This window comes from Strix uralensis, chromosome 8 (assembly GCF_047716275.1).
Source record: "Strix uralensis isolate ZFMK-TIS-50842 chromosome 8, bStrUra1, whole genome shotgun sequence".
Lineage (NCBI taxonomy): Eukaryota > Metazoa > Chordata > Aves > Strigiformes > Strigidae > Strix > Strix uralensis.
The window spans coordinates 32,777,612-32,790,245 of record NC_133979.1 but is presented as its reverse complement, the minus strand read 5'-3'; the positions used below and the strand labels follow the sequence as shown (position 1 = coordinate 32,790,245).

General features: G+C 44.8%; 1 protein-coding gene across 10 annotated transcripts in view; it reads right to left on the bottom strand.

Annotated features, from left to right (window-relative positions):
* Window positions 1–216: 216 nt before the first annotated feature.
* Window positions 217–12,634, bottom strand: part of SMG7 (SMG7 nonsense mediated mRNA decay factor) — a 55,675-nt gene continuing 43,257 nt past the window's right edge. For 8 of the 10 annotated variants that reach the window (XM_074877092.1, XM_074877093.1, XM_074877098.1 and 5 more), the window contains 9 exons: window positions 11,946–12,090; window positions 10,327–10,715; window positions 9,222–9,587; window positions 7,524–7,673; window positions 5,320–5,400; window positions 4,559–4,718; window positions 3,123–3,293; window positions 2,871–3,022; window positions 217–2,362 (listed from right to left, as the gene is read on the bottom strand). In XM_074877092.1, the coding sequence (XP_074733193.1) occupies window positions 2,249–2,362; window positions 2,871–3,022; window positions 3,123–3,293; window positions 4,559–4,718; window positions 5,320–5,400; window positions 7,524–7,673; window positions 9,222–9,587; window positions 10,327–10,715; window positions 11,946–12,090 (1,728 nt within the window). In that variant the 3' untranslated portion in view covers window positions 217–2,248. The remainder of the gene's footprint in view (window positions 2,363–2,870; window positions 3,023–3,122; window positions 3,294–4,558; window positions 4,719–5,319; window positions 5,401–7,523; window positions 7,674–9,221; window positions 9,588–10,326; window positions 10,716–11,945; window positions 12,091–12,634) is intronic. The other 2 variants (XM_074877100.1, XM_074877101.1) reach the window with 2 other exon arrangements.

The window sequence follows — 12,634 nt, the reverse complement described above, 5'->3', positions numbered from 1 at the left end:
TTGGTACGTAAAATGAATTGCACACAGGCAGCACAAAACCACGATCCAATTATCTGCACTGAGCCCAGGCCAGAATCTCTGCGATTTATTTATATCTCTTTCAAATAGAAAAAAAATTGACTTCAAACCTTCTTCTGACTTCTCCAGAAAAATAACGCATTTTTGAAAGCCTGCAGCCAAGTTACACAGGAAATAAATGCTACGCACAGACCTGGATGGAGAGAACATGGTTTAATTAAAGGCAAAGCTGATTTCAGCAGCTGCAGTTCTTGCACAGACAGACAAAAAACACAAAAAAAGCTTACGACACAAACCAGTTTCTGTTGGGGGCCCCTTCCCTCGCTCCCCCAGGCATCGGGGGGCGGGAGGGGAGTCCCAGCTGAGAGTCGGCCGCATTCCCGAGGCCGGATGCTCATGCACAAGTGGAACGGTGCGGCTGGGACCCTGGCACTGCCGGGAGTGAGATGGTGAACCTGGTTAGCTCGTCTGGGGTGCAAGAGTCAGTGACGGTTCAAACACTGGAATGTCGCAGCTGCCTGGGTGCACAGCTCGATACACAAACCGGGAGGGCTGCAGGGAAGTACAGAGGGGTTTGGTTCATATTACCACTGGGTGAGAACTTCACTTTTTGGACTTTTTAAAGGAAATACAGCTTCAAAATGCAACAAAGAACAGTGATGTTGCCAAGGTGGAGATCATGGGGGAGCTGCTCGTACCCCCGGAGGGGTATCGTGTCTCCTCCGTCTTCCCTTTTTGTATTCTTTGGGGCTGCCCAGACTCCAGTGTCACTTCGGCTCCTGCATGTGCTTTGCTCTGCAGCTGAGCTCCAGCTCAGAGATCCTGAATCATCACACAAACCCCTACTGCTAAACACAGCAAATGGACATTGAGATTGTTTCCGTAACTTCCCTGGGGAAACCTAAAAATGCTGTCCTTTTCTTTAACAAAGCTTCCAGTCTTCCTTCCCCCTAATAAATAGCAAATAAAACGTTTTCCTTTTCCCTTCTGCACCTTTTCATCTATGAACAGCACTATGCTTTCTTACGTGTGCGAGTTACACACGTGTGTCCACAGGCGCTTTGAATTTAATTCTGGAACTGAAAGTTTGGGGCTGCAGCCGGGGGCGGGGGGCACGGGGGGACGGGTTTCTGCAGAGCTGATGTGTGCCTGCGGGGGTGCGCACACTCTGCGCTGTCCAGGCTGACTGTCAGCTTTACCCAGCCCTGCTGGACCCCTGATTATTGTCTACGAGATGTTGTACGTTGGTAATGAAACTACTAGTGTCCAGCGAAGATGGAAGGATGGAGAGAGAAAGAAAAAAAAAACAAAAAACAAAAACCATTGAAAGCTTTCTACCTACTTATTAAAATGAGTCAGGCTGTGAATGCACAGACTAGCCTGGCCTTTGTGGGGCTAGCCACTATGCTACAGTAAAATGTACAGGAATCAAACATTAATTTAAAACCCCATAGCAGTTAACTTGCTCGTCCAGCAGTGCTGCAATGCCCCACATCACCGATTATAGCTCAAACACCTACTGAGAGGAGGGCATTTCATGCTGGAGTCTCTAACCCACCCATGGGCTGGCCAAAGCCTTTGGGTGAAAGGTGAAGTGGTGTCAAGTGCCAGACTCTCCTTCATGAAACTCCTTCGCTAGCCCAGGAGATAGAGCCCCACCTTGCCACCAACCACCTCTGACCGGAGCAGCAACTGGGGCTTTCATTGCTACACACTGACTACGAAGCACGTCTGTGTACGGAAGAATTCAGTGTGATCTTACTACTGAGAGAGTAATAAAGATGTTTAGGAGTAATTTCAACTACATTCTCAGTCAGCAAAGCAATCATTAATGGATTCCTATTTTATCTCCCCAAAGAGAGGAAAAGGATTGAGAAGTTCTCATTGGCTTCTCCCATCTGCCCTTCATTCTCAGCTTTTACTTCCCATGTGGCTGGGGACATGCACGATGGAGAAGGTGAGAGGCGGTGATATCGGGTTACTGAGTGAGACAAACAGCAGTTCCTCTCTCCCTCCAGAGGGCCCAGGGATGGGAGAGTTCCTGATGTTGTTTTCTTGCACTGCAGACGTTTTGTGCACACTCAGTGGGTCGGTGGAGCACTTACGCCCTCCTGACAGCAAGGAACAGAAGAGAGGGCTGCCACCTGCACAGGACTGTGTGGGCCAGTCCTGCAAACCCAACATGCCATGGTTTATGGAGCCTTCGTTTGCAAAGGTTGCCACCTCTGTCTCAATGCGGCGGGTTCATGGTGCCTTGTCCGCGTTGCTGCTTCTGCTTCTGCTGCATTAACAGCTGCTCCAGGGCTGAGGGTCCAGGGTGCATCATGGAACTGGACCAGATGGACTAAAAACAAACAGCCAACACTAGCACCTCCTTGCGTTAGACAGCCCCCCTCTTACAGATGAGAAAGCGGAGACAGTTTTCTATATTCTCCTCCTCCTCTTTATCACTCATATCTGACTTATGAAAGTCATCCAGACTTCAAAGAAGGCCTGCTCTAAAGAGAGGCTCCCTGGAAGCAGCTTCTCCTCCTCCAGAATCCTCATTACCATTAAAATTCACCCCACATTAACAATTACTAGTTTTAGACTCGTCAAAGCAAATGCTATAATTTCTTCCAGTTCTGCCAGCCTGGTCTTGTTCCGCAAAATATTCTAGAACAGCAAGAACTGGAAAACTGCAACATCTTCCGGCACTGGTCACACCTCCCACATTGCCTGCGTAAGTGAATCTGCAGGAAAAACCTTCGGTTTCTGACACTGAATGCTTGCGACAGGCTAACGCCCATCACCGGATCATCTGGCCCCCTACTCAAGCACCCATTCCTGAGCACAGTTACAGTCAAACATACCTTCAGGCTCTCCATAAGCACAGCTGAGGAGTCCTCCATAGCGGGAGGGCCTTGGGCTGCCCAGGTGCCACTGGGAGCACTGGACTGGTGCCAGCTGCTCTCCGAAGATGACGATGTTGCTGGGAGATAGTCCAGACCAAACCCTCCCATTGCTAAAACAAGGAGAAAGACAAGTTCAAAGGAACGTAGCAAAACTACTGCGAAATAAACGCCACCAGCCAGCTTCACGCAAGCCTGGAACCCAGCACTTGCCTGGCTTATCTGTTTTCCAGCGGTCTGCGACTCTCCTGTCTCTGCTGTCTGGAGTCCCAATAGGTCCGAAGTTGGAGAAGGGAACAGAATTGTGGTTATGGGTTGGAGGGGAGCTTGGCAAGCTGCTGGGGTTGGAGGAGTGAGGAGACTGGCTGGCTGGTGTCGAATGATCTAGTGATTACAAGGTAAGAGGAAAAAGGTCAACAGAAACAGCAGGAGCCTCCCAATTTTGAATTTCTTAGTGCTGCTGCAAATTCTGCCATCACCCAGTTTTCTCCAATGCTGGAGGTCAGCTTTTATCCCCTCCATTACAGGAGTGTAATCCAAATTCCTAAGTTCTGAGTGAAAACGAGAACAGAATGACTGTGTTTAATGCATACATGTGCTTACCAGAAAACCCAAAAACCAGGAAACCTCAAGAGGGCTGGCTAGCCAAAGCGAGCTTTCCCCATGTTTCTTGAAGAACTTCTCAAACTAAAAAAAAATCTGTCTCCAAGCTTGACAAACCAATTAAAAAAGACATTAGACCCTAAGGAGTTTGCAAGTTTACAACTTGAACTCCCGAGTCTGTGATTGCTTACACTTCTATGAGTCTTAAAGCAATTCAGAGCAGAACCCACTACTGAGCAAAAGAGAAGAGCAAGCATGGAAAAGCCTATCTGCAGGCAGGAGCACGATGCCTGAGACAACACAGCACAGCAGGGTGGCAGGAGACTATGTGGTCTTGAATGATGAGGCGAAGGGAGAGAAAGCTGAAGCCATGTGCGCCGTAAGTCCTGCTAGAATAAAAGCACTTTGCAGCTCCTTCCATTTGCCCCACAGCGGCTATTCCTGGGTGGTTGCAAAAGTCTCAGTGCAACCAAAAAATCTCAACCAGTGCAGACATTATTTAAAATTCACTCATTTATTAGAATCAGCTAATTCCTCCCTTCATGCTCTTCTGGATTTTTAGTGAGAATAAAATCGTGACATAATAGTTATGGTTTATACCTTGAGGATAATTACTAAGGAAAAAGCTGGTTTGCTTTGTAGGCTGCTCAACAGTAAAAAAACAAAACGACCAAGAAAATCACACTGTCATATTTTTCTCCACACTCTTCAGTCATATAGTTTCTTTCTCTTTCAAATATCTACATCCCTACTCCCAGATGCTTGTCAGGAATCTAAATTAAAGAGATTTCAAGATTTAACACCTCCTACAACTTCTATCCTGCTCAACTACTTCAATTAAAATCCAGGTTCTTACACTACATTAATTACAGAATCCCCTCATATTTCTGAGGTTATATAAAGAAAAAACAAACAGAAACATTCAGACACCTTGTCAAGCAGGTATTTTTTTTTTAATTTCCAGTTACATTTAACTTGCAGTATATTCAGAATTAACTCAAATCCTTTTAAATAGCTAGACACAAAAAAACCCACACCAGGATTACCTGAGCTGGCTGGAAGGGATGGAGACCACGGAGTCCCTTCAAAGAGAGAATATAGTGAAGTCTCCTGATGGGCAACTGAAGGGGTGACTTCTGTTTTTGTGCTGGTATTCATGTTTTTCCCATATACCTCATTGAACATGCTGTTATTTGGATATCTTTCCTGCAAAAAAATGAATGTAAGAGTTTAGGTTTTGGATTTATTTCAAACACTGAGACTGTACAAAGGAAACTGTTACAGATTGAAATATTTCCAAACTCCTTTTTCACTTCCCAGCCCCCTCCTCTTTGAGCATTTTATTTATCCTGAAGTCCATCACATTCTGAATCAGGACAGATTTCTCCTGGCTGGACTGCAAAGCCTTCACAAAAACCTTTAAATTCCCAGCGCTCACAAAAACTGAACCCTGCTCAATTCTCTGGAAGAGAATGGGTAATCTGTTGCTCAGGAAATAAAAACCTACACACCACAACACTTTGAGATGCACCTTTTCAGTTAACTCCACAATTCTACTAAGAGCAAGGGGCCCATGAGCTCAGCAAGATTCAGTACGTCAGCAGAACTATAGCTAGGATGAATTTGGGAAGACAACTGATGAAGGCAAAGATAATCTTGTCAATACAGACTGAAATTAGGCACACATACAGTTTTCTTTCAGGTTTTCTGTTGGTTTGAACTCATGGATATCCCCATATTTCTGCCATGTTACCTAGTTTAATGGCAAGCTCAAACAGCAAAGGGCTGCAGACTGGTCCTCACTTACCTGATTAAGAGAAAAGCCACTGAGGGACAGGAAAGATGATGACTGAGACATCAACTCTGATGGTTTTTCCAGCAGGGACTTCTTCAGAAACCAAAAAGGGAAAAAGAGCAGTTAGTGTTCAGTGTAGTGAGCAGGAGGGAAGTATGCTGTCAGAAACTGCCAAGGTGGTTTTAGTCACACTTGAAATCTCCTTTCTATTTTAGCTCCAGCACCTTGGAGGGCAGGGGAAGCAAACTAACAAATGCAGAAAATCAGTAGTTTCCCTACTAACTGTAATTAATATCTAAAAGTCAACAATCACAACAGCTGAGAGTCTCAGGCAAACCCCACTTGCCAGAACAGCTTTTCAAATCGTAAGCGTTAATGCTCTGTCCAATACATCTAGAGGGGAGATTCCTGCCAAAAAACCCTATGGTTGTGTAAAACCTTGTACAAATGAGACAGGATCCTTCCCAGTGATCAGATGACTCCTCCAAACATGATTAGACTCGTGAATGTTGCTACTGAGTTTTGAGAGCATCCCTGCTGTACAGATTCTTAGACAGCAAGAGCAGCCAAGTGCTGTGATTTTATAACTGGGTTAAACAGTCCAAGTTTCATTTAGCATGCTCTCATTTTCATTATAAATGACTAGAGGGGAATAAAAAAAACCAAGCCAGTGTTTAAAACAGAGGTTCCAAAACCCCCCTGGGGTTCCATGTTAAGATATTATGGATCATGACCTTTTCCATCAACTACACCACCCCCCTCTCATACAGCTGTTATTTCCAGCATAGTATTTCTCAGCTTTCTCTTCAGTCCTTACTATGATTAAGCAGTGAAAAATAGTGTCTCTGAAACAAGACTACTCAGGGAAGAAATAGGATCAGTTATTATCGATACAAAAACCAAAGAAAAATTATCAGGCTTGGCTGGTGGACAATGAACACCAACAAATTTAAGATTGGGATCACCAAGCCATAGAATTAGTGAAGCCATAAGTAAAACTGTGTGTGATCCAAAGTGAAAGCTGTAGTCTCATTCCAAATAAAAGCCCTCTCGCACTCATACCAGCTCAGCATGTCAGATGTCTTTAAATGTATTGTTCAAACAACAAAAACCTGAACTAGAATCCCTCTCTAACATGGCCTCAATATCTGGAATAGGTTTACAGGGTAAAAGCAAAGATAAGACAAACAGCCTCATTTTCTTGGCAAGAAGCTCCTAGCTTGTTAGATTTTCAAAGTGACAACTCATTACTTTGAAAGCACATTTTAAAAGGCAGACAAAAGTCACACTCTGCATATCCACACAGCTTGCACAGAGAAGAACTTCCATTTGCCAGCAGACAGCAACAGTAGGAGCTTCAAAGGAAGCTGCTGAAGAAGCAGCTATTAGTTTCTTAGCAAAGGTATCTAATGAGACAGAAATGGGTGTCTGTTTTGTTACTGGCTCCTTGGGATGGCATATAGAATAATTGAGGAATAGACTTAATCAGAGATTTTGAGTAGTTGCAAATAACTCTTCCTTGTTACTGCTACTAATCTGAAATAATAGTATTTAATGAACATGCTTGTAGCCATACTAGAAAGGCGTACTGCATTTTCAGAGGCAGTTACAAATTCAGCAGCTCTAAGACCCTCCAACTAGTGAACTAGGAAGGTTTTAATACATTACTGGGAGGGGCAGGTGGATCTCAGTCTGTCAAAAATGACTGTATTACTATGAGTTACTGATTATTTAGCCAGTTGCTTGCAAATGTCTTCCAAAGCCATCTTGCTCTTTTACAATCTCTTCTGCATTTAGTATGGCCGCTTCTCCCTGCCTTTATGGAATTTTTATTTGCAGATTATAATAAGCCACACTTCTGATGACTTCCCACAGCTGAATCTGTGCTCTGCCTTGCCCTTTTTACTAAGCCCATACAACTGCAGAAGAGCAAGCGCATTGAACGATGCATCAACATCTCTCCTGTGGACTGTACTTACAAAAAGCCCAACTTTTATTCTGATTTTGAATAAATGAGCAGGCCTGGATTCAGCCCAAGAGCTATACTGTGGGCCTTCAGCTGGTCTGAGCTCTCACATGAAGACTAGCTCAAGGGTGAGGCAGGGAAGTGGACAGGAGGGATAGGGGAGAGAGGAATTTCACATTTCTTCTAATTTCACAGAAGAAAGAGATGCCAGTTAAGAGTGAGAAGCAGCAGTATTACATCAAATACATACAAAGAGGCTTCGTCCAGGAAGAGAGGCGAGAGGCCCCAGCAGAGCTGGGTAAAGATCAGGAGGATTAGAGAAAATCAGCTCTTCCTCCTCCTCCAAGGCAGCCAGACTCTTTAACAGGTCCGGAGGAAGCAGAGGGGAGCTCTTGGGGTCCTAGTGACAGAAATGAGCACAGTGAGACAACAGAAGGCAGAAAGGGGAACAGCAAGAGACAGCGAGGAGAGGCTAAGCCACAGCAGGACAACAGAAAATAGCAAGAAAACGGCAGAAGGCAGCATGCAGAAGTGCGAGGTGAGAAAGTGGTGCAGCAGAAGTGTGTCGAGGTACACAGAAAGAAAATGCTGAGCAGAAAACATTAACTAGCCACTTGGCCTAACGCGTACTGGGAGGAGCGCTGCAGCATCAAAACGATGGGCATCTAGTTTTTATTAGTGGAACATGTACTTCCCACTGCATCCATGCCAAATACTGAACCTGTTTTCACATTCAAGGACAAGAAACACAAAATCTTACAATTATTCTTCTACAGCTAACTTGTGAGCAATTTAGGTTTCAAATAAAATTACATTTGCATCTTCTTCCCTCCTCTATTTGTGGAGTTTAAATCCCACAAGACTTATTTCTGCTGCTACTGACTGCTACACCAATGTACTGTTGACCAGACCAATAGGCCAAAAATACCCTGCAAAGTGCTGGTCAAACTTGACACCTTTACTTTTGTGAGGGACACTTAAAACAGAAGCATCACGGCACAGCTCTGTCTGTACCGCGCTGCGCTTGCACCAAGGCAAGGTTTCCCTTTTAGGGATGAGAACAAGGCTTTGACCCCGTCTCCATCTAAAAACCACAACCTGACATCAGGATAGAGGCAGACTCCTGTATATTGTCTGACTTTTCTCTCTGAAGGATAAGCCAAGTGACCTCAGCTGACCTTCTGAAATCCTGAGTGCACTTCCAGAGGTACATCTGACTAAAGGTTTAAAGAGGCCTCTGTTTAAGTTTCCTTATAAACATCACCAAAAGCACTCACAAACAACTCCAGGACTGTTAATAAATAACAAAGATTGCAGGTTTTATAAACAGCAACATGAAGCACAACTGCATGGGCAGAAGCAAAGTGTTCCATTAGTGCAACCAAGAGCTAAGGAAGTCATTCAGCTCCTTCACTGTGTGGTGGGATTTGCAGGAAAAACAAAAAAACAATCCAAGACAAGACTGCTCCTACCATCCTTGATTTCCAGCCTCAATCTGACTATTGCAACCTCAGCCATTCACCACACTCAAGATACTATATGGGTGTTAAGAGTTCATCTAAAGGGTAAATAATTCAACTGCAATTATTTGGATGGCTTTTATCGTTTTCATCAGTTGCCAGACAAGAATTTTTCCCCAAACTATCAGCTGCCATGTTTCTTGACCTGACAGACACAGTGCAGAGATCCATGTCACATCTACACTGAACAAGACTTACACCTACTTGAAACCAAATCTTCAAGAGCCAGATCCCCCACACAGCCAACTAAAATGGAGAATTCACCACTGTTTGCTGGAATCCCATTTAGTGATACCCAGCTCCCTACTAAATAAGCTCCCGTTGACCTACTCGAGGCTACAGGGCATTCCTGAAACACAGAAACTCCCAGAGGTGTCAGGAATATCAGAGCCTCGTTGGTTTTTACCACTTGTAGCACGGATCTTTACCTCAAAGGTCATCCTGGAGACGGCATCCTGCTCTGGGCGGAAGACTCCTTGCCGTTTGCCCCTGCGGTCCATGTTAGGCTGCTGTGCCATCACCCTATTGTCAGCCATGCCATAGGAAGAGTCCCAGTAATATTCTGGCACCTTGACTTCTGAGGGGTTCTGGTTATATGGCTCCATTGGGAAAGGCTTCATTTTTTTCTCCAGAGGTTGCTGTTGCATCACAGGGGGCTGTAATGACTGTTCAAATAATTTTAGAGGGTCCTGGGCCTGCAGGTAATAGGACTGCTTTACAGGCATGATCTTCCCCAGTGAGCCTTGGACTTGAGGTGGGTTCCAGAGCTGCTTTGACGAGTCTGTCTGCGGATACTGAGACAGAGACACATGATTTCACCAGCAGGTAGGAACAATTCATGCTAACGGAAGGCCTAACTCCATTCGAACTGTCAGTCTGCCTCACTTGTGACAGACATTCCACAAACATTCTGATTTGCTTTGTTATTCACCAACACGCAGTCTCGACAGGCATCTAACACTCCCTAGTCAAGCTTTACACCAACAGCCGAGTATAATCCTTACTCTAATCCAATACCTTATAAACACCTTTACTAAGGTACTGAGCCAGCATTTTGCTGCCCAGAACACCAGGAGGGTGTCACCATCAAGTTCAGACATGCCAAAAGGGAGATTTTCTCCAGCACCACATGAGCGTAAAACTAAGAGGTGTGAGGGAACTGACACTGCAACCCAGTTAGCCAAAAGGAGAGTGCAGGTAAAGGTTCAGACTTAGTCCTCATTACTCACGTAAGAAAACTAGAAGGGCTTAAGACAAATACCCGATCAGAAGTATCACCTTCATACCTTGCGTATAAACAGGAACACACAGAACACAGATGACCACCTTCCCATTCCGGTAGATACCTTCCTCTCAAGTTACAGAACCCACCAAACTTCAGCTTTTTTTCAAATTTGCCCAGAAACTCATGGATCAAAATTCCACACTAAAGCCTTTAATGACAGTTTTGAAAAGGTAATCCAGGAACATAAGTCTTGAATGTTGCCATTTATTTTTAAATGAAACTTAGCACATCGCATCAGTCAAATTTACCTGCTGGAATCCGGAGTGGTGTGGTGGGCTCTTCCCCAGGCCCTGCACAGCTTTCGTAGGGGACTGTTGCTGCTGTTGCTGGGCCAGAGCTTGGACCTGTAACTGGCTTGCGGACTGTGCTGTTGCCTGAGCTGGTAAAGATGAGAGGGGTTGCTGGGAAGGAGGTGGTGTTTGCTGAGGTCCCTGGGTCATTGGCCCTGGTCCAGAGGGCCGTTGCTGGCTGTAAGGAATGTGGGACTGTTTCCCACCTTGCACCTGGTTTCCTGCAGGCGAGTGAGCTGTGGGCTGGAGAAAGGTTCCTGGGACAGAAACACCACCTGGGAAGGTGTACCCCGTGCTCATGGAGAAAGCCACAGGAGGGGGGACAACGTAGGTTGGAGGTGGAAACCCTGGAAAAGACAAAAACGCAACTTTAATCACAATCTGGCAGAGCAGGTAACTCCCTCCAGAAAACATTGAGTAGGGTTTTTTTTTTCCTTCCTATTTTGCTCATTTAGGCCACGAGGACAGGAAACACCAGTTTGCATATATGCATTATAATGTCCTTTCTCACCTTTGCACGTACACAGCTGCGATCACAGGGGGGTTCAGTGTTTGTTCTCGAGTTTTCTTGCCATATTCCAGGCACTGACAACAGTCAGTCGGAGCAGTATCTGGGAGAGTCATATGTTTCCCCCCACCACACACCTCAATCTCCCTGCTTTTTTTTTTTTCCTCCACTACATTTTTCCTTTGCCATTCTGGGGTTCTTGATGCTCTACCCTCAAAATTCCCTCACCCTCAAACACACACATTTTCAGTGACATTTGCTTCTGGAGCAATGGACAGAAGCAATCGATAAGTCTACTGCTTCATCCCAGAAGATGTCTCTGGATTAATTTAGATAGAGACAGATAGTAAGCAAACAAATACTCATATCTGCAAGATCAATTTCTTTCCTGCAGTTCACACTGAAAAGCCAGGTTTGGAAGGCAAGCTTTAACTCTGTGTGTCTCAGGCCAGATTTTAAGCTGACTTTGGGACAGGGAAGATGTCCCTCTGTCTTATATAGAGCAACTGTACGTAACAGCTGCAGGGAAGATACAGCTTCCAGCTATTTTGTGAGCAAGTGTGGACAGCAGGGTATGGCAGGAACACTCCACAACAAAGTGGGAACACGCAATGCAGCAACAACAGCAAATAAGACCACACAAATTACAGCTTGAAACATGAGCACCACTACAAAAGAAACTGAGCTTTAAAGAAGAAAGCAGTGTGATTGATCTTTTGTAATGGAGTCCTTTGCAAAGAGAATGCTTCCTCCTGAGCTAGCAAAAGACTTCGTCATGTTTTGACTAACTAGAGAAACAGCCTACTGTGAAGTTTCTTGATCTCACACCCACTAACTAAGAAGGAAGGTGGCAGATTTCATGACAGACCTTGATTCCAAAGCATAAGGAATCTTATTTATCTTGTTTCAGTTCTGCTATGCCCCTTCTTTACTACTTTGTAAGATTCTCAACATGAGACTGCATGCTCATTAAAACAGCTCCTACCTTCAGAGGCTGTAACAACCACTATTACAGGACTTGCTTTGCAGTCAACAGTAAATCACACTTCAAAAGAATGACACAAATTACCTGGCCGGCTAGGAAGGGGAGGGAAGGCTCCTGGATGATGAATGGGGATGAACTGAGAACTGCTGGCCTGACTTGGAGTCTGAGTTACAGGTGTTTTCCTGGCTTCAGACACCGGAGTCTTCCTCATCTCTGTCTGGGATTTCACCTAATGAAAAAGAAAGTAAGACGAAATTAGATAACTTTTCCTGTAATTACTCACATCATGTCTCAAGCCAAAAAATGAACTCCCAGATTGTCTGAGAGATTATTTTCTTTTCCCTAAGTAATTGGGAGAGGTTTGGAACACAGGAACTCAGTTCCCTCCTCACTGACCTCAGGCAGGTTACCCTGCCTGTCCTCAGGCACTCCTTGCCTCCCAAAAGCACTCTAAGGATATCTACCCAGAAGACTGCAACAGGCTCCTTCTCTAGCGAGAGTGGAAAGTGGACGTAACATCCTCAGACCGTACAAAGAACTTACCATGCTGCTCACCTGCAGTGCCTTAAAAACAAAATAAAAAGTACAGATGCTATTATGCTTCTCCTAGGGCACTGCTTCAACCTAACTCATGCTACTTACCTGCAGCACCTTAAAAAACAAACACTACCATGTTCTTCCTAGGGAACTCCTTCAGCCTAACCCATATGGTGATGTATATGCACAAACTCCTGAATACTATGAAATTCTTTTGACTGAGAGCATACAAGACA